General features: G+C 46.9%; 1 protein-coding gene across 1 annotated transcript in view; it reads left to right on the top strand.

The window, feature by feature from the left end:
* Positions 1-22,945, top strand: part of cacna1g (calcium channel, voltage-dependent, T type, alpha 1G subunit) — a gene marked incomplete at its 5' end in the record, with an annotated part of 243,541 nt that overhangs the window by 130,629 nt on the left and 89,967 nt on the right. The window contains 7 exons of the mRNA XM_079492215.1: positions 1,840-2,030; positions 3,721-4,095; positions 5,552-5,716; positions 6,454-6,554; positions 11,729-11,852; positions 18,999-19,067; positions 21,318-21,502. Coding sequence (XP_079348341.1) covers positions 1,840-2,030; positions 3,721-4,095; positions 5,552-5,716; positions 6,454-6,554; positions 11,729-11,852; positions 18,999-19,067; positions 21,318-21,502 — 1,210 coding nt within the window. The remainder of the gene's footprint in view (positions 1-1,839; positions 2,031-3,720; positions 4,096-5,551; positions 5,717-6,453; positions 6,555-11,728; positions 11,853-18,998; positions 19,068-21,317; positions 21,503-22,945) is intronic.

Here is a 22,945-nt window from a genome sequence, read left to right as displayed (position 1 = left end):
ACGCGCACGCACACACACACGCACTGCTTTTGTAAGGGTAATCTGCTGGCTTTAAATATGCAGCCCTAATGGAGTCTCTCCGAATTCTCGACTCTCTTATGACAAACTTCTTTCTTTTTTTATTACAACTCGTCCCAGATGCATTAGTAAAAGTAAAGTGCCTGGTGGTGGTGGTGTCCCCCCCCCACCCCACCCCCTTGAATCATCTTGGCTAAGCATCCCTGCAGATTCCATTTTTTATGCCATTTAAAAAAAAATACAGGTTGAAAGAATGTGTCGTTATCGTTTGGTATAATGTCCTCCAAAATGTCACAGAGTCCGTGTTGAGGTCTCATTCTCTCCGCTCATTCTTGGCTGGTTTCTTTTTTCTTTAACCACATCGGGGCCATGAGGCACGTGCCCTGTCTAGCTCCCTCTTCATCAACCCACTGCCTCATCTACAATTCCTTGCGTGTCGGCTCTCTGCCCCTTTTTTACACACTCACACACACACACACACACACACACACACACACACACACACACACACACACACACACACACACACACACACACACACACACACACACGTGGGTGCACGCGGCGCGCGCGCACGCACACCCATGCACACAGACGTCCGGAGGAGTTCTGTGGGATGAAATGTGCCGAGCGCAACTCCCAGCAGCATTGTACTCTTCCTCCTTCCCCTCTCAACTCCCAACAGCATTGTACTCTTCCTCCTTCCCCTCTCTCATATGGACGGAATTTAAAAAACAAACTTCTCCAGTGGCTGAAAGGGCCTGTAATGTATTCCTCTTGGCTCTTACTCTATACCGAGGAGTGCACGGGAATGACGCAGAGGAATAAGTGCTATTAAAGTCACATTTCCACCGCGCACGTTGTGCTCTAGTATACTACCGCGTGTGTTGTTTGTCTTTGCTGGCGGACTATTACGCTCCCTCGCACGCATCTCGTAAGATTAAGGCTCTGCTCAAATATTGATTTCGCCGAGCAGCGGCATGACACATTAGAATTTCAACTGGGATGATATGTCTCTTTGCCACCCCTCCCCTTAGCTTAATCTCCTCTTAAACGCGGTCGCTTTCTTTTTCTTTCCTTCAAACTTCGCTTACCTTGAATGCCCTCCTTCTCTGCCTCCAAAGATTAACACAATTTCAGTCAGACAACTCTTAGAATGAATTCAGAATATATATTTATTGAGCATAATGAAGCATAGATGATAGATGTAGGAGGTGTATGAAGCATAGCTTGGCGTCAGGGCTCTGTCTATTCATTCTCTGTAGTATGAACATGTTTTGTTAAGTTATAAGCCAAATAGAATTACTGGGAATGAATTAAGACCCCATGCAGGGGGATGCTGGGGAGGCGTTGGGACTTCATGAGCAGCGGGTTAGCAGGCAAAGCAGGGAGGAACAGCGACGCACGTCTGCACAGCAGGAGAGAAGCCAGGAATCAGCAGGTATAGGTAGAGAAGTTTAAATAGCCAGTCTGATCAGGTAAAGAGTGCATGTGACTAGTCACCTGATCAGGTAATCGCCCTCTCTCTCTCTTTCTCTCTCTCTCTCTCTCTCTCTCTCTCTCTCTCTCTCGTCTTGTCTGCCTGAACTAGCAACGGAGGCTGGCTGTGCAATCATAACATCTGGAGTGCTCACTGGAAATGGAGCCTTAGGGCTGATTCCAAAACCTTTTAGCCTGTGACCCAAAAGAGAGATTAGACGTTTGCCCGGGACCCAAACTATAGTGAAAATAGCATGATCGGCGATCATGTGTGTACGCACATTTTGTTTTGTTTTTCACCAGCAGAAATACCGTTATACCTCTTTCTTCTTTGTTTACTAGTAGTGCCCATAAACGGCCACGTGGACCTGAAAACCAGCCTGACCCCTCCTCTGATCACCCACACGGCCGCCACGCCCATGCCCGTGCCCAAGCTGCCCACGCCGGGGGGCGGCGACCCCGTCCTGGGCTGCGAGGCGTCGCGCCGCGCCAGCAACGTGTCCATCGACCCGGCGTTCTACGACAAGTCACCGGTTAGTGCTTTCCACACCTCTTTATCTTTGTGTCTCAAACAGGGGCTACAGTATGTTCTCTATATTTGCTTATCCCACGATTTTGTAACCCATTCTTTTCACTCTAATGTAATCCTGGGGCGCTACACTCCCTCCACCAACCTTGGGGAGAGCAACGGACTGACCTCATGCTTCCTTCTATATGCATGAGGAGTCCAAGATGCTTCTATTCACCTGACAGAGGGGAGTTTCCCCGGTTGTATACGTAGCACGTGCACGGAAATAACACGTTATTCCAACCTGTTCCTTTCCCGTCCATCAGGTGCCCCGGCTGGCCAGGGGGAGGCAGTATAGAGACCAGGATCACTGCACGTTTTTTGTGAGAAACGGGGCTTATAACCCAACCTTCATCTCCTCATTCTTTTTAAAGATGGAGTGCCGTGATCCCCCCCTAAAACATGCTCATCAGTTATGATTATACTGATTTGTTTTTCTTTTCAAAAGTGTACAGTTACAATTAGACTACATTTCTTTGAAGTAGCAAATGTGTGAAACAAAATAACTTCAATATGTACAGATACAAATGCCAAATGAATGTGTAGCTAAATTAAATTAACTTGGTGGATGCACCACAGATGTGTTAATCTTAACCCCCAACCTCATTATCATTATCAAATGCAACAATGACTTTAGTTTGAAATTTAATTAAACACCTCAAATCACCTGTCGACTGCTGTCTGTCACGCCGCACGCGCACACACACACACACACACACACACACACACACACACACACACACACACACACACACACACACACACACACACACACACACACACACCCAGAGGAAACCCCATTGGAGATGAAAGCTCATCAAGCATCTCAAATCACTCTCTCAGCGTTCCACGAGGTGACTGCTAATGCATGCGTGCTAAGAGGATAAGTAGTGCCCTGGTCGCTTGCCGTGTGGCTGTGCTGGCGTGCAGAGGAGGAGGAGGTCGAGGTGATTGACGATGATTAATGTGTCGTGCCAGTCAAACAATCAAGTAATAGCGGCCATATTCTACTTGACTGCCGCCGTCGACACTCTCAATTTAACAAATCAATGGTCTGGAACGGAGCTGGATAAAGACTTCCAGATTTCTGCACAATCTCTCTCTCTCTCTCTCTCTCTCTCTCTCTCTCTCTCTCTCTCTCTCTCTCTCTCTCTCTCTCTCTCTCTCTCTCTCTCTCTCTCTCTCTCCCTCTCCCTCCCACTATCACTCTGTTACACTCTGTATTTCAGGTGTACAGCTATAGTGACGTACTTGTACTTTATTGGCATGACAGACTATATACATTTTATTGCCAAAAAGCATTCAAAAATACTTCCGTATGAGTTCGTAAAACATTTTTCAACAACCAATATGCAATGAATTGTGCTGGAAGTCGGAACATTTGGATTTTGTAAAAGATTGTTATACATTTGAAAACTTGTACAGTAATTTTTTATTTCCTCCAGACTGTTTTTCCGACTATCCTTGGGATTGTGGGTGGGGGGAGGATGGGAGAGGGGATTGAGTTTTATTTTTATATTTTATATGTCTGTTTAATACTTGCCCCTGGGCTACTGTTACAAAAAAACCTGAATAAAAAGATTTTGAAAAGAAAGAAAACTTGTACAGTCAAGTACTTTTTCCACCACTGGTTTGACCACCTGTCTTTCCCACAGACCAGCGTCCGTAGCTCCTCCCCCCACAGCGGCGCCGGCGCCCCGTGGAGCTCCGGCGGCAGCGGCAGCGGCCGGACCAGCCGCCGCTCCAGCTGGAACAGCCTGGGCCGCGCCCCCTCACTCAACAAGCGCCACAACGCCAGGCGCCAGTCCGGGGAGCGCCGCTCGCTCCTCTCCGGAGAGCGAGGCTCCAGCTCGGAGGAGGACGGGGGTGGAGTAGGAGGAGGAGGAGGAGGTGGGGAGGGGGCCGACACCACCTCCCTGGCCCGGACGGACTCCATGTCCCAGCAGCCCCAGCGGCCCACCAGGCACCGCAGGATGGAGTCGGTGGAGACGCGCAGCTCCATGGACTTGCCCCCCGACACCACACTGCAGGTATGTATATACAGCTCCATGGACCTGCCCCCCGACACCACGCTGCAGGTATGTATATACAGTCGAGTGCCACCGACCTGGTAACCTGACTCCGCCAGATGGGGCAGCAGAGAGTACACTGGGTTCCCCCCTCCTGCTCCCATCTGGGAACTCTCAGGCAGACTTGATGCCCGGCCACAAAACGGCCTGGCCAATCAGCGGCAGCTAGAGGCGGGATCAAGGCAGCATCAAGTCTGCCTGAGAGTTCCCAGATGGGAGCAGGAGGGGGGAACCCAGTGTACTCTCTGCTGCCCCATCTGGCGGAGTCAGGTTACCGACCTGGTCCCTTATCCTTTTCCTGAAATAAAATATCTAAAGGTGTTTTTATTTATTTATTTTAGTTATAGACAGAAAGTATAATGTTTTAAGGCATACTTGTCTTATTAGCCACGGTTCATTTTAACACTACTATAAAAAAACATGCTGCTCCAACTGCTGGTTGATTTCTGAACTAACTTTGCATCAGATGCAATATGTGAAATACAGGAAAAGGATAAGGGACAAGGTTCGGTGGCACTCGACTGTACAGTACAGCCACGGTTCTCAAAGGGGGGTCTGCACTGCGGACCCCTGAAGATCCCCTGGGGGTCCGCACACTAATTAATACTAATTAAGGCTAATTGTTTAATCCCGAGTTGGTGTTGGCTGGACCTCACTCTCGCAGCAACTGCTTTGTTTTCCGTTTAGTGTACATTGGTTCTCAAACATTTTACTTTCAATGACCTCCATGGTCCCCCATGAACCATTCAGAGCTACACACCCGTACGGGGCCATTTGGAACCCACTCAAGGACACTTTGAGACCCACTGGTGTAGAGGTGTTTCCAGTGAGTCCTACATGCACAAAAACAGCACCCTGACTCTGTTGAATGGAACAGAGCCTTCATTAGTATTATCGGTAACACCTGTGGTGGAAGTCGGAAGAGCCCCCCAGAAGCAAGGACTGTCTAAAGAGGACGAGACGCGAAGACCGTACGGGCGACGCCATGTTGCTCATGGTGCTCCATGGAAGGAAAGAAACATGCGCAATGGGCTATATGCAGCCAACACTTCCGCGTTCAGCTTCCTTGGTCTCAACTGCGCATGTTTCTTTCCTTCCATGGAGCAACATGGCTTCGCCCGTACGGTCTTCGCGTCTCATCCTCTTTAGACAGTCCTTGCCCAGAAGTAGGAAGAGCTATTTCCAAAATGGCGTATACATGTGCATAGAGCCTACACAGAAAGTGTCTGTGTAGGCTCTGTTTTGTATCCGTTTTGTATTTTTCGTGTGTTTTTGCTGTTGTTCTCTGTGTTTAGCTACAGTGTATTTAGTTGTATTCTTCTGTACAGCACTTTGTAAACTCTGAGTTTAAAGTGGATTGGATTGTCCTAAAATTAAATTCATGTCCAAAATGCCCTCCCTCTCATTCCTTCTCCAGGTGCCGTTCCTGCACCGCTCCGCCAGCATGCACAGCTCCAGGCCGCCGTCGCTGGGGGGCCACAGCGACTGCAATGGCAAGGGCTCCCCGTCGGCCCTGGGGCCCACGCAGCTCTCCCTGGAGGACAACACCGAGGAGGAGAATGTAGAGGAGGAGCCCGTCTTGGTTAGTCTGCTGTGTGTGTGTGTGTGTGTGTGTGTGTGTGTGTGTGTGTGTGTGTGTGTGTGTGTGTGTGTGCGTGTGCGTGTGCGTGTGCATGTGCGTTTGACCATGCATGGTTTATACATTCTTCAAGCTCTCAGGATTTGACTGTATGGATGTGTGATGTGTGTGTGCTGTGTGCATGCTTGAGAGAACATGGATGTGTGAGTGTGCTGTGTGCATACAGTACATAAGAGAACATGTGTGTGTGTGTGTGTGTGTGTGTGTGTGTGTGTGTGTGTGTGTGTGTGTGTGTGTGTGTGTGTGTGTGTGCGTGTGCGTGTGCGTGCATGCGTATCTTCACATATCCTGCCATATGCAATTCAGTAGATTGTCAGTACATTGTCAGAACATCAGGGGGGGGCATTTGCCAAGGTGTTATATTCTATTAATTATTTTCAGATTCTGAATAGATGGAGTTCCTCTGCCGGGCGTGTCGAGAAGTGACACAATTCTTTTCAGTATCAAAGGAGAAGAAATGGCAAGCTGGCTAATCAGTGAATACAACCTGGGGGATTTTCAGAAAACCTTCAGGAAAAGATCAGGAATGCGTGAAGAGTTAATGGAATGGCACATCTGTACATCTGTGCATTTGTATGTACTGTAATAATGGTGTGGTTCTCTCTCTCTCTCTCTCTCTCTCTCTCTCTCTCTCTCTCTCTCTCTCTCTCTCTCTCTCTCTCTCTCTCTCTCTCTTCCAGGGCCGTTTTGCCAGGATGTTCCGCTGGCTGGAGAAGAAGCAGCCTGAGTGGTGTCGACAGAGAGACACCTGGTCGCTCTACCTCTTCCCTCCGGAGTCCAGGTACAACTCGTCTGGGCGTGCAACCAACGGTTCATCCAAAACAATATATATCCTATGTATAAAACATGACACCCATGTGAACTGAGCGGTGCATGCTGCTCAACCACACCGCTGGCTGGATGCAGTTATAGTGATAGTGCTTCTTTCGGCTCTGGGGCACGGGTCAAAATTGGAAGCACAATTTTCCCGAGATTCCTTTGCGAAGCCTTCCGTAACATAAGTCCCGGAAAAGACGCGCTGTGATTGGCCAGTAGTTACTTGAGATGACAGCGAGAGACATGGAGGAGTTGCACGAGTGACGTCACTTGGGCAGCAACACAGCGTGCCTTCCGCAAATGCCTTCAGCACTTCTTGCCTTCATTGGAGACATGTCGCTCCAATGAACGGCAGCAGCCAGTGAGGCATGTTTTTTTTTAAATATCTATGGTGCTCAATGTGAATGGCCCTTTAGGCTGCTCAACAGCGCCACTTTTTAGGTCTCCCAGCGGTATTGCGGCTAGACAGACAGACAGACAGACAGACAGACAGACAGACAGACAGACAGACAGACAGACAGACAGACAGACAGACAGACAGACAGACAGACAGACAATCATCTACAGAACAATCGCTAAGAAAACCCTAAACTCTTCCCTTTCCCTAAAGTAACAAAGTACATTTACTTAAGTACTGTATACTTAAATACTCCACTACATCTCAGATCCAAATATTGTACTTTTACTTCACTACATTTATTTGAAAACTTCATTATTATTACAAAACATACAGTTCCACCACTGCCTACAGACAGTACATCCACTGCTACTCCAGCCCCCTCCACATTTAAATCCTCCCCTCACTCATCAGCGCACGTCTTTCTCCTTCAAGCCGGTACTTCCCCGCCGAGAGGGCACACGACACGCAGCCCTCAACGCCGCCGCCTCCCCCTCCCGCGTTGACTCATCCCGTATGTTTCCGCCGCGGCGTCAGGGGGTGAGCCAGCAAGGGCAGAGTGAAGGACGGAAGGAAGCGGGGAAGGTTAGAGGGGATTGAGAGGGATGGAGGGAGGGAGGGAAAGGGAGAGAGGGACGGAGGTATTGTCTTCCCCATGGCGTGCTGCTGACTGTTCTCTCTTGAGCGCGTGCCGAATATACGTTGCTAATTCCCTCCCCTCCTCCTCCTCCTCCTCCTCCTCCAACCCTCTCCCTTCTTTGATGTACAGTGGTGGAAACTGGAAAGTGACTAAGCACATACTTAAGTACTGAACTTAAGTACAATTTTGAGGTATTTGTACTTTACTTGTGTATTTACAATTTTCGATTACTCTTGTACTTCTACACCACTATACATCTCAGGCGCAAATATTGCACTTTTACTCCACTACAATTATAATATAATTTTGTTTTTGATACTTTTAAGTGCATTTTGGTACTATAATGCTTTCGTTCTATCACTCAAGTACAGTTTTCGTTTCCGAACTTATACTTTGCTACAGAGTATTTCTACATTGCAGTATTGATACTTTCAAAAGAAGTGGAGAACTTTTCCCACCAGTACTGGATCTGTACAGCGTCTGTCTGCCTTCTGCTCTGGAGGACAGAGAGAGGGAAGGAGACCCCCCCCCCCCCTCCATTATTATACCCATGAGAACCCCTCCCATGCATCCACCTCTTCCTCTTAGAGCTTTCTGTAATGGCTTCTTTTTCTCCAAGCCTGGCTGGATGTATGATGAATATCGTTTAACAGCAGTGGTTCCCAAACTGGGGGGTCGGTGGGGGTGGGGGGGGGGGGGGGGGGGGGGGGGGTGGGGGGGGGGGGGTGATTAGCTTAATGTGCGACATTGGGGGGTGATTAGCTTAATGTGCGACATTGTTTTCTCACTCAACAACATACACAAACCCACATACAGTATTAGTGCACAGGCTATCTTCACATTTCTAAAGTGACAATTTAATGACCTTTAAGACCAGTTTAATACCAAAATTGGCCACATTTCGTAAGAAAGCTTAGGCAACCATTGTTAAAATAGCCGATCTACAAGCTCATAGTCTGTGGAACCGAGTCAAACTAAATGTATTACAATTCCAAGTTCCCCAGTTCAAATCATTAGGATTCTGCTTGGGGGGGGGGGGGGGGGGGTCACAGCACAGCACTGAAAAGTTCTTGGTTTTGACATCACCTGACGTTGGAAAGTTTGGGGGACGGAAGAGCTGATCGCGCAAAAAAGGACGAAAACAAAAGGCGTTGTGTTTGGCACCAATCCGATCTTCTCCTCTAGCCACCCCTAGATTGACACACGAGGACACGCGCGCGCCGTATGGAATCCGTCCTGGCGCTGACTCCACGCATACACCCACCCGTGCTCGCATAGCCATCATCAACGGACATCGAAGGACATCAGGGGACAATTGCAAGGGTTGCCATGCGGCCTACTATAAGCGAATTTGGGCTGTAAAAGTTCCTCGTAAATATTGGTATAGTTGCGTGTTAAGGTTTTATGGGCTTGTTTTGTACTGTAGTTATAGTTGTTTATTTGGGCTTGCTTCCTAAATCCTGTTCAACCCATTTAGGCCTGAGGCAGATTAAAACCTTTATTTGACCTGACATTGTTAGCCCCTCCAACCATGGGAGCCAGAACTGGCCATGACTCTGTGCGTGTGTGTGTGCACGTGTGTGCGCGCGTGCGTGCGTGCAACACGTGCGTGTTCGTTCCTGTGCGTGCAACACGTGCGTGTTCGTTCCTGTGCGTGCCATGTGCCCTCCTCGATCCCCCAGAGCAAAACGCATATGGATGGCACATGAATTGTTCATTATGGAGGATGTGGCGTTCACATTATATCAAAAGAGGAATTAGCTCATTCTGTGAACAGCACATGAATAATGATCTCTGCGCACGCACACACATGCACACGCACACGCACACACACACACACACACGTGCACACACGCAGAAGCACTCGTTGCATGTGATTGTCAGCTCAGAGGTGACTGTACAGCCTGCAAGTAAAAAGAAAATTCTCAGATCTGAAGCCCCCCCCCCCCCCCCACCCCTTAAAGATACGGGCCATCAAAGCATATTTGACGCATGGTTTAATCCCTCTCAGAGCATCACTGTATATCACAGCCTCTCTCTCTCTCTCTCTCTCTCTCTCTCTCTCTCTTCGTGTCCCCTCTGTTCTGGCTCGCTAAAGGCCTATTGCGGAACCTTTTCATGTGTGCTAATGAATGTCAGGCATAATTAATGACTCTTAATTCCACAATGGTTCATTAAAAGCGTCAGTGTGCGTGCATGGCGACGGGCGTCGTCTGGATCTCTTCCGTTGAATGGGAGGCGCTAGCTCGGCGTTACCTGTGAAGTTTATAAACGCATGCTATTCCTCAAACCGTGGGCTGAGAGGGTATTGCGAGACGGGTCCCCCCACATTCATTGGCAGACACTCTAGTTTTAACTCTTTTTGAGTGGTGCAACCACTCCAAGGAACAGCAATGTCCGTGTTGTTCACCTATGTTTGTGACGTTAACCGTTTGTGACTATGTTTGTGTGTGACTCATGTGTGACTCATGAGTACCAGTAGGGGCGCTGTCGTGCCAGAAACAGAGACGGAGAGATAGTATTGCACTGTTGCCTGCTAATGAGAGAGAGAGAGAGAGAGAGACAGAGAGAGAGAGAGAGAGGGGGGGGGGGGGGGGGGGGCTGGAAGGGGGGGAGTTGCACCACTCAGTTCACACGGGTGTGATTTTTTTGCTAAGTACGTATATATTTGTACCCTCCAGCTATGGGACGTTATCAGCTAGGTACGTACATATTCGTACCCCCGCTGTACTCGTATATGAAGTGGTTGAGCCCCAAACCAGCTTTTAACATTGGTCTGGTTGCTATGCAACGCCTCCGACAACACCAGCTATGGGATCTTTACAACTCCTCTCAATTTACCTTTGGTTCAAACCAGGGGTTTCAAAGCTCCATGAAAATATGTGTGTCATAAAAATGTCATGGCATTGTTTTTTTTCCTTCTCTTTAACACATTACTGCCCAGCCCTCTATAGGCGAGATCGTGGCGCTATAGTGCCAGAGAAATCCACAAAATAAGCAGAGACGAACGGGCACTCCCAACGGACCATCGCCCCCAGAGCAGCAGCTTGATTAGCGCGGCTCGGATTAATGTTTTAATAGGCTATTAACATGGCATTTTATGCCATTCTGAGCATAAATACCACTAATAACCCTGTGCGCGTGCACGTGTACCACGGATTATGCCATGTAGGCTGTTTCTACAATGAGAGGCCTATGGATGCTAGCCGCGGATGCTAACGGAGGCAAAAAAAAAAAAGGTGAAATTATATTTTTAAGTCATTTTGTAATCAAATCTCGTGTATCTCATGGATGGCTCAGATGGAATTAATAACTTTCCACGAGATATCTCGAGGATAGCGCGGAATGGGTTAAAACCTTGGAACATGATTTCTTTTTCTCCACGATTTTGTACCCCATTTTTCACCCCTGTGTCAATTATCTAATGTGATCCTGGGCTCTACACACCCTCCGCCAACCTAGTCCCCATATATGGGGGACATGGGGAGAGCAACGATCTTGAACTCATGCTTCCTTCATGCCTGAGTGTCCAAGTTGCTCCTTTACACCTGACAGGGGGGAGTTTCCCTAGTTGGACGTAGCGCGTGGAAGGAACACGTTATTCCAACCAGTTCCTTTCCCCTCCATCAGGCGCGAACATGAGTTTTTGAGCATTGTCATACACCGATCTATAAGAACTTAAAATATACTCTTAACATTTATGCACGGCGGAACACAATCAATATCAACATGCTCATTCACTTTGGGCCGTGCGTCTGCCGTGTTAAGTGGTCACACGGGTGGTATGGGCCGCAAAAAGCTTTTTGTGAGATTTTCAAGTGGGCCATGATCCAGAATCACCACTGTAGCGCTGTTCAATCTGTAAAAAAACACGCTGGTCCTAAGAGACGCTGTATTTCACGGGTTTTACGTCGTTTCTCATCGCCGACGTCGACACATTTTTATTCTGAAACCGCCACGACCACAGAATTCGTCTCAAACATCTGTCACCGCTCAATAGCTCGCGCCACGTATAGCGTTGCCAGTCCACCCCCTAACACCCCCCCCCCCCCCCTCCTCGGCGGGGTAATTGATTGTGTTTGTGTTATTATTGTTATGACAGGTTTCGGGTTGTCTGCAACCAGATCATCGGCCACAAGATGTTCGATCATGTGGTGCTCGTCATCATCTTCCTTAACTGCCTCACCATCGCCATGGAGAGGCCCCACATTGTCCCAGGCAGCGCTGTGAGTACTTAACACCCGCACGCACACACGCACGCACGCACGCACGCACCCACGCACCCACGCACCCACGCACCCACGCACGCACTCTCCAAACACACAAACAGTTGTGTAATTTGCATCCACTGAACTCCGGTTGACTCTGGCTGTTTTCCTCCCATCAAAGACAAATTAAAGTCTAGCTAAGTGTGAGATTCAAGCAGGATAGTAAAAAAAATACAGAATCTGTATCCCCCCCAGCACACACACTCATGCACACTGTGGCACACACACACACATGCACACCCATGCGCATGCACCCTCCCCCCATCCCCTCCAGAAAGCTAGCTTTTCCTCTAGTTTGCTTGGAAAAAGTTGGTGACCCTCTAAAGAAAACTCATACCTGTAGCAGGCAAGCTAGGAGAAGACAAGGACAAACGCCTGTAGCTGTTCATTTACGCACACAGACACACACGCACACACACACACACACACACACACACACACACACAGACACACACGCACACGGGAAGGGAACACCATGTAAGCGCAGAGCCTCTAATAATACAGTAGTTTGAGAGTTGTGTTTTTCAGGTAACTCGTAATCCCCCCGCGACCGCATCATCAGCACTGACAATTCCTCGGGTTTATTCCACCTGTTTCTCACATCCAGGAGCGCCGGCTCGGTGCCTTTGTCTCAAAACACACGTGCACGCAGTCGTGCACACACACACACACACACACATACCCCCTTTTTTTCTCCAGCTCAATGTCGCATTGAGAGCTGCAGTCGCTCCATGCATAAACACACTAATTATCGCTGTTTGACTTTGTCCTCCTCCGCTGGGCGAGGAGCTGGGTATAGTGAGTGTTCTGCGGGAAAAGGGGCCTTTAATTGCTGTCCGGGTCTCTCTGGAATGCCTCCCCGTACGTATTGGTTCTGCTTGTTGTGTGACTGAACCGTGGAGGAGCCACTGCAGCGCTACGGCCTAATTGATTCAATTATCTGTGGACTAGCTGGTGTACACTGCAGCACAACAAAATAAAACACTAAATCCTGTTAATTGGTTCCATATGGCACACGCTTCGGAGTCACATTGAAGTCAATATTAATTTGACTTAGATATCCTGAGCTAACGTGTTAGTTGGTTTCTGGTGTAGAGGGGCGGGTCACGGCTGAGATTTGGTTCACCGATCTGTCCGTCAGTCCCGGTCCCTCCGGGACTGACGTACCCTTCTCTTAATGGGTGTCCTTGGCATATGTCATTTTGGGGGTCCTTGACATGAAATAGTTTGAGAACCACTGCGCTACAGTACATCTTCTGAACTAAAAAAAAACCCCTGAAGTATAAGACGGTCCTCTCCTGATAAGCTCTCATCACCGTGGGCGTTCTTCTATTATAAATGAACAGGCGGCTCAAATGAACTCCATTCATCTTACTGTTCTCTCGGTTGCCGAGACGAGACCGCCGACGTTATAAGACTGATGGACTTGGCGAGGAGCATGAGGCCGACACGATTCAATACGCCGGTGGGCCGGCTCTCCGGACGGCCACGCCAGTGTCCCCAGGCTCAATTAGGAATAACAAATCATAATAGGCGGTGTAATTACCCTCAATCATCTCGAGCACGGAGTCGGAGGAGAGAGAGGGGGACGTAGCCAGGCAACCCCCCTCCGCTCCCAAACCAAAACAACAGAAGAAAGCCAAACGCCTGACATCACTTCCAGGGGTAATAATTAAACTCATTGTTCAAGCCCTAGCGTTCCGCACACACAAAACGGCACGGCTAGAACATTTTCATCTCCGCAACAACAGCCCAAGCGGCAGTGGTGGGGGGAAAGTACACAAATGTTTTACTTAAGTAAAAGTATAAATACTGCACTGTAGATGTACTCTGTTACTTAAGTAGAAGTCCCGTATTCAAAATGTACTCAAGTAAAAAGTGCAAGTACGCATAATTGCAGAAGTCCCATTTCACAAGTTCAAAGTGTGTACAAAATCTTTTGATAATAGTCGCATCGTGACACATTGTGAGCTTGTAGATTGGCTATTTTCAAATGGCCAAAATATATATAGGGTTGAAGTAGTTAATGTGTTTTCTAATCAGTAGAAGTAGAAGTAACTAGAAAGTATTGGAAATTGGAAATACTCCAGTAAAGTATACAAACACCTGAAAGTATACACCTTTCATTCATTCAAGTTTTGTTTATTCTCGAAATTACTAATCAAACTAATTTTCAGTGTCGTCGAGTAATGCAATATCATATAGAAAAAAACATCACAATACAGAAGATCAGGAGAAGGAAAAAACTAAAGATATACATGTGAACTACAGTACATAGGTTTACACATATAAAGCTAAGACAGTACAGTACATAGGTTTACACATATAAAGCTAAGACAAATTTCAGTATCACCTCAAAGTATCTCGCCTCAAAGTATCTCACCTCAAAGTATACACCTCAGTATGAAAAATTGTATAAGTGCAATACTTGAGTAAATGTACTTAGTTACTTTACACCACTGCCACGTGGGGTTTTCTGTTCAAAGTGAGACCATACAGCAGCAGTAATGCACTCACCGCTGGTACACCGGTGGAAAACAGTATAGGCTGTGTAATTTGTCTACGCGCCACTCGGAACGGAGTCAGCGCGCGTGAATATTGACTTACAATCAGCGTCATTAATTCTAAATAACCGACGTGCGGAGGAGAACAACAAACAAATAATAAGGCATGCCTGCAATAACCCAGCGAGGCAAATGAGATCTGGGGAAAGCATCAAGGTCCCTGTAGCTGTAATGGCATCTCTTGCAATACATTTCCATCTCATTTAATGACATCAGGAAGGCAAGCTGGAAGCACGGTACAACAAACAACGTGCATGCGTTGTGAGTGACTCCTGTGTGGCCGGCGCAGTGACAGGCACGAGTCATTATGTGACAAGGTTGAGATGATGTGTGCGTGTGTGTGTGCGCGCGCGCGAATGTGTGCACAAATAAAACAACCCTGTAGAGCAGGGTTCCCCAATAGGCGGCCCGCGGGCCATTTGCGGCCCGCGGAGCGCCCCCTTGTGGCCCCTGGAAGAATTTTTTTTAAAAAGAAGAAAAAGGCCAAGACCAGGCCGTGCCGTGCCAGGCCAGGCCAGGCCATCGACAGACCATCGACAGACCAAACCAGCGCATGAAGCAACCAGCTCTCCACTCCTGGCACTGGATAAGGCAGGGGGGTGACAGTATCACTCTACGGAGTCTACGCAGTACATACATACACAGTCAGACACAGCAGTGTCAAGCCTGATAAAATTCTCAAGGCCAATTCATACTCATACAGTTTTAGGTGATAAGGTGACCAACCAAAACGGTGGTTAGTAAAAACAGGCCAGGCCAGGCCAGGCCAGTGCCGTGCCCACACAGACAGACCAGTCTGGGAGCAGCTGGTATATGAGTTCTGGGAGCAACACTATATCCATTATCCACATGAGGAGCTTGCTGCAATTAACATTGGTTTTACAATATAAATGTGGGTCTCAGAGATAGAAATTCCATTAATTGGGGGCGTCCGTAGACTCAAACTGGGGTGTCCTTGAAATTAAACAGGTTGAGAATCACTGCTAGAGCCATACAAATCTTCTCTTATGGGGGATTGGGGGTCCCTGGCATATCTCTTCAAATGGGGGTCCGCGGGCTGTTTAGTGTCAAAATGGGGGTCCTTGACATGAAAAAGGTTTGAGAACCACTGCTATACAGTATGTTTCTCTTGTTGCTCTTGTTTATTTACTTTCGATCTGAATCATAAAAATACCGTCCGCGACAGAGAGGGAAAAAAAACATGACCCAGTTCCAGTGGACGCTGATGAGACGAGGCATGTATTTCTGCCGCCCCCGCTCCGCCCTCCAAGTTTGTCTTTATTAATGAATGACTATGAAAATATCTCTGTGAAACGGAGATCGGAATGGCCCTCGCCATCGGCGTCGCCGGCGCTGGAATTTCTATTCCCTCTAACCCATGTAGACCTGAGGACGATTCTATACAAATGCCTTCTATATTCTGACAGTTATCTGAAAAACCTCATCTTTCTATGTCAGTGGTTCTCAAACAGTTTCATGTCAAGGACCCCCGAAAATATATGCATTTGGCCGCCGACCCCCCATCTGAAAATATGTTGTTCCAGGGACGCCCCAGAAGCAAGGATTTGAGTTAAAAACGTTCACTCTGAAAGAATATATATTCAAAGATTTGTGCCACATTTTCACGATTTTTCAAAAATAGCAGACCTACAAGCTCGTAGCGCGCCACTCGGTGGTGCGCTATGAACTTGTAGATCTGCTATTTTTCAATAGCTATAAAGTATAACATAATGTTTAAAACACCAAAAGGGGTTCCCGCCCAAAATGGCCTAAACAACAAGCTGCACTCCCCGTGATGATGTCATCAAGGGACGAACAACATTCCCAGAGACTTCAGGAATAAGTCACGACTCTGTCTGCACTGGGCCGCGGAAGTGTGTGCGTGGGCACGCGCGCATGTGTGTGCACATGTGCGTGTCTGAGTGATTCTCTATGTCTTTGAGAGTGTGCGGCATGCAGTGGTGGTAGCGGCAGGTCGTGGGAAAGGCAACCAGCCACACACACACACACACACGGACAGAAGCTGGACAGGGTCTTGTCTCCCAGACCCCAGGGGGGAGGGCAGGGTAAATAAGCAGCCAGCGAGAGGGTCCCTGCGCTCCCCTGCTATACTGGGCTAGCCTGTTTTTCTTTCCTCTGTCGTTGTTTAGCTTAGCGGACAGTCTCCCATCCTCTCTGCGCGCTGCCTCCCGCCCACTGACCACTATGGATCCTCTGGCCTGTCAGGCAGACAGAAACATCTTATCTCCATAATATAGTTCAACTTTTTGATGTTTTTTGAGCAGTGGCAAACCACTTGCAAGAGCCATTATTCCTAAAAAAAATTATCCCACGATTTTGTAACCCATTTTTCACCCCTGTGTCAATTATCTAATGTGATCCTGGGTTCTACACACCCTCCACCAACCTAGTCCCCATATATGAGGGACATGGGGAGAGCAACGGACTTGAACTCATGCTTCCTTCATGCCTGAGTGTCCAAGTTGCTCCTTTACACCTGACAGGGGGGAGTTTCCCTGGTTGGACGTAGCGCGTGGAAGGAACACGTTATTCCAACCAGTTCCTTTCCCCTCCATCAGTTTAGAGACCAGGATTACTGCATGTTTTTTGTGAGGGTATACCTACCCTAGGGGACACGGGGAGAACATGCAAACTCCACACAGAAAGGCCCTTTCTGCAAGAGCCATTATGACCTAATGTTTTCCTGATTGACAATGTCACTGCAGCTTGGTCAATGTCAAGGCCAGCCCAGGTGTTTAACCAGGCTCCTGATCAGGCACAGGTGTTGCCAGTGGCAGACGGCAGAGGCTTTTCCACTGTGTTCAGGAGGGCTGGTCGACCTGTGTTTGTTACTGTTTCTTTCGTATTATTTTATCTGCATGTTGTATAGGAAAAAAACTGCAGAAGATAAAGCAAAGTTAAACTCAACGGACACGTTTAGGGAGATACACCGCTCCAATGACCGTGTGTGTACTTTATGTCTGGTATAGGTCTGAGTACGAGGCCTGCTGAACAGCTGCGATACATTTATACCCTACTTGAGCTGCTACTTTTGATGCTTTTGGTGTGACGCTGTAGTGTGATCCAACTTAGTAGGGCGTTCATTTACGAAAAGAAATGTCAGAATATGGAGAGGTTTCTGCATGCCCGACAGCAACGATACGTTACAGTATAGCTTTTTATTCTCCTGGAGGGGGAAAAAAGCGATATTCTAAGAAAATAAATAAATAACCGATGATGCTTTTGTAAGAGAGTATAGTAGTAGGCAGGCATTGTTTTGGTGGAAGGGAAATGGAAGTGTTTGTGCACACACACACACACCGACACACACACATACCATCAATGTTCTAATAAATATAGTCTATCATACAGTAAACAATCTGTCTCACACAGTCTGCTCTGCTGCGTTACGCCTCCCGTCATGAAAAGGGTAGAGATGTGTGTATTTGGTGAATAATTGACAGCCGACGAGTTGGCAACAAAACTTTAATCTGCATTCCCATTGTGTGAACGCAAGAAGAAGGCTCTATACATTGTTAATTGGCACACAGGCGGGCAATTGAATTTATTTATTTAGCATAATCCCTCCTATAGATACGTAACACTTGACTCCAACTATCTATATTCTATAATAACTCACACATTATGCATTACACAGGAGCCAAGTCAGCCACAGTGTACAGTACAGTATAGTGCCACTGGAGCGTTTCAGTGCCAGGGATTCAGCGAAGCCGCACAAACCGCCTCTGTCGGGTGTCCACAAGTGTTACATTTCACGGTTCAAATTCAAATTGCGCGAGGCTGTAAGTAGTAGAACGAAGTAGGCCCTTAATTGATTTACGAATAAACATGCAAAGTGAAATTATGGATATAAGAGGTTTCTTCTGCCTGACGGCGACGGCATGCAGTGTTCCAGTCGGTGTTGATTTTGACGGCATATTTTGATTTTAGTTTGAGTCTTAGTCTTTGGAATGAAACTTCATTTTAGTTCAGAGGAGAAAACTCAAAATGAGTTAATAACACAGGCAGACTCTTCACATACTAGAGCATGTCTGAAATAAGTGTCAGAGCTGAAATCGACGATGTAAATATCAAATAAATGCTGTAGCTAGGTGTAATGTCAGAGACCACAGAAGTGAACCTTTCAAGCCTGTTTTCTCAACTCGCTGTTTTCTGCAAGACATTACTCTATAAGCCATATCTCCAAAACTGGTGGGTCAAACTGAACAACCAAGATGTCAATTTGAAGCTATGATTCCCTGCTTTCATATGACGGAAATTCAAAAAAGTCCAATGGCAGTCTCTCAGTCAAATTTGGTCACATGTAATTGATCAAAGTGTGATCAGAATCCACACAAGCTTCTCTTTCACTTCACCAGGTGTTTGCAGTGTTGGTTCGTGGTCTGGTCCGGTCCTTCTGGGACCATGTTGTCGCCAACAAAACAACAAAAAGAACGCGGACGATGGACACTTGTGTGGACACGTTATTTGCGTCAGAGCTTTTTATCTCACACCTCGTCCATTCTTTTTCCTTTTACAGGAGCGGATCTTCTTGACGATGTCCAATTACATCTTCACATGCATCTTCGTGACTGAGATGGCCGTTAAGGTACAGTGTGTGTTTGCTCATTTTGAAGCAGCTATACTTTAAACAGTTTGCTTGCCGCTAATTGTTTGATCCAGTGTTCCCCTGCTGCATAATACGACATTCCCGCTATTTGTTTTATGTGTCTAAATCGCCCTATTTTAATAATGAAAACGAAAGTCCGTCTCTGCCGCGGAGCAGGGGGAGAGAGCTTCATGTTATGATCTCGAAACCGGAAATCGACACATTCGCTGGGCTGCTAGGGCTTCTGGGAAATTGAGTCCAATGCAAGTGAACGGAAGACACGGCCTCATGGAATGTGGTTTTATGCTCCCGGCTTGTGGCGTAACAAGATGGCGATTGGTGCGATTGATCGCAAGCCACCAAGGAACCTATTTTAAGCGGATTTTCGCCGATCAAAAGCCCAGATACTTCAGCGTATGCTCCAAAGGTAATAAAACAATGTCAGCAGCGTTGGATATTTGATTAAAATGCGGGGAACGCGTAGTATGGCGTCTTAAGACAGAGAACATCTGTGTCATTTTATACTTTGCGGCGATTCAAAAATAGCAGATATACAAGCTCATGGTGCCTCACTTTGTGCCGCGACTATGAGCTTGTAGATCTGCTATTTTTTGAAGAATCGGGAAAACGTTCTTTGGAAAAGATATTTTTTCAGCAAATATTTTTTTAATCAAGTTGTTGCTTCTGGCGGTCCCTGCAGGAACAAGTGTCAGTGAACTTTGGATTACTTAATTCCGTCTGTGTATTCTATTGGTTTTGGAGTAATCCAGGGCTGAAAGTGATCAGATTATATGCATTAGTTACAGTTAATTGAAGGTAATTTACCTGTAGTTTTTTTATATATATATATATATATTTTTTAATAGAGGGACAGACAGTAGGCTGACATGCAGTAAAGGCCGTCTGGATCGGGAGTCGAACCCGCGGCACACTGCCAGACTGAGTTACCAGCCAAGGTGCCTGGACCGCTGAGCCACGGCCCAGGCCCTGTAGTACTTGTTTTTACCCAACCCTGGATAGAGAGTTACAACTGGTGTCTTACTGTAGATTCCCCCTCCCACCAACGTCCCCCCCTAGCTCCCTCTTCCCTATACTTTCTCTATAAATATATATTTGTTCTGCTACTGGAGCTTTTACCGACATTACTGTATATAATGTAATTTATGTATTGTATGTCATTACTGATGCATTGAGTACAATACTCATGTACAGCAATTACCACATTAACACATTAACAATGAGCAACATTATGCAAATGACCTGTCACGTAAATTGACACACAGCCATACACACATGCATACAGCCATATGCATGCACGCACATACACACATAACGTATTACTGTGCAGTACAGTGTGTACTCAGTACTGCATGCACGATACTGAAGGCAGTGACAGAAGGTGTTGTTTTGTTACATTGCGCTTTGAAATGCAAAAAGCTAAGTTATAAAGTCGTTTCTTCCGCTGCTTGCTTGTCCCAATTTTAATGAGTTTTTGAGAACGAAATAATGCCACATGCCTCTGTTATGTAAACAGCATGGTGGAATGATATGGGGAGTTGTGGAGGGAGGGAGGGAGGGAGACGGGGTGGGAAACTAATAAGTTTGGTATTCTTAGCCCTCCCCCTCGAAATAGACTCCATCACTCCACCGGCTACAATAGCTGCGCATAATTTAGCTGTGCCCAGAATCCTCTGTGCCTCAAACACACCTGAGGACTGATGATGCTGCTGCTGGCAAACAGGAAAACATTGCAGCACAGCATGGAACTCACAGACACGAATAGATTAGACCAGGGTCTCCCAAACGGTGGGTCGTTTCCCATCCGTGGGCTGCGGGCTCATTTTTTTATGGGTCGCAAGTAAATATCCCCTTTTTAAAGACCTACCGTATAGTGAAATGAAAAATATACGTTTTTCACACTTTTAGACCATAATGGCATACTGTACCTAACAATGGATGTCAAAAAAATATTTTAATTTTTGTGTATTACATTTTTTTTATATGAAAATTCCATAAAAATTACTTCAATGAAAAATGTAATTACTTCCTTTTAACGAAAACGTACTGCGTGATGACGTGTAGAGGCTCACATCAATAAAAGCCAATACAAATGAAGCTCACCCGTTTGATTCCCATTGCTGCACGTCCTCCAAACACAGGGGGTTTTGATTACAGAACTACTACTTTAATCTCACTCAATATGACATCCAGACGTGTGTGTGTGTGTGTGTGTGTCCGTGCGTCCATCAGATCGTAGCTCTGGGCTGGTGTTTCGGTGAGAAGGTGTACCTGCGGAGCACGTGGAACCTCCTGGACGGCATGCTGGTGCTGATCTCCGTCATAGACATCCTGGTGTCGCTCATCTCCAACTCCTCCCCCAAGATCCTGGGCATGCTGCGAGTGCTGCGGCTGCTGAGGACGCTGAGACCCCTACGGTAAGACGGAGAACACCATGCATGCGCGCACACGCACACACTGACGGGGCGACGGTGGCTCAGGGGTAGAGTGGCTGGATGGTAACCGTAAGGTTGCCAGTTCGGACCCGTGCTCCCCCAGAGTTAGTGTCGAAATGTCCTTGAGCAAGACACTGAACTCCTAATTGCTCCTGATGTGCTGGTTGGTGCCTTGCATGGTTTCTGCTGCCATTGGTGTATGAAGTGGGTGGGTGAATGGGTGAATGTAATGCACAATCTATGTAAAGCACCTTGGATAAAGGCGCTATATAAATGCACCATTTACCACGCACGCACGCACGCACACACGCACGCACCGCACGCACCGCACACACGCATGCACGCACACACGTGTATGTATACATATGTCATTCTGGAAACAGAGTGGCATTCCGAAGCACTGCCATTATGTACAGATGGAATCATTTTGGTTCCATTTGTATGCTCTTCACAGTCAAATTAACACTCCATGTCTATACGCTGTAGACTGGGGTCTAAAACACTGTATCAAATGGATGCCCGTAGGTAACACTGTATCAAATGGATGCCCGTAGGTAACACTGTATCAAATGGATGCCCGTAGGTAACACTGTATCAAATGGATGCCCGTAGGTAACACTGTATCAAATGGATGCCCGTAGGTAACACTGTATCAAATGGATGCCCGTAGGTAACACTGTATCAAATGGATGCCCGTAGGTAACACTGTATCAAATGGATGCCCGTAGGTAACACTGTATCAAATGGATGCCCGTAGGTAACACTGTATCAAATGGATGCCCGTGCGTGGCCCAATGGATTTCATGTGGAGGTCCTCAAAAGGAAATACCGTAGTTCAGAGTCGTGGTTACTGGCATTCAACACATTGGGCCATGATACGGGCATCCATTTGATACAGTGTTTTAGACCCCAGTCTACACCGTATAGACATGAGTGTTAATGAGACCGTGAGAGGGTACAAATGGAACCAAATGATTCCATCTGTACATTCTTCTCGGCTGATACCAATAGAGCGCTCTATGGAGTCATCTTAAAATCGCCTTGTATACAAATCCTGGTGCAAAAATAAACAAACCATCCTGGCGATATTGTCGGGGAGGTGTCTTTATATCGTTTACGATAGTCAAGCGGAAATTTAACTAATTCGGCAGCAGTATCATTTGCGTTTCCTCTCAGTCAGTTGATTCTTCATATCCATATGAGTGAAACGGACGGGATGATTAGTTAATTTCTCAAACTTGAGTTCTTATATGAGGCAATAAAAAAATCCCCCTATGGGGATTATAATGCAAATAAAAAGTACATGAACCCGTGGACTTCCTTACTTACTTACTAAATGTATTAAATTTTACTAAAAAAAATAGTTTATTTTCTACAGTAATTATCAATAATTCAGGGACTCCCATGGAGCCCCCTCAAGCAATG

The sequence above is a fragment of the Electrona antarctica genome, assembly GCF_951216825.1.
Source record: "Electrona antarctica genome assembly, chromosome: 22".
Taxonomy (NCBI): Eukaryota; Metazoa; Chordata; class Actinopteri; order Myctophiformes; family Myctophidae; genus Electrona; species Electrona antarctica.
This window is presented reverse-complemented; position numbering and strand designations above follow the sequence as displayed.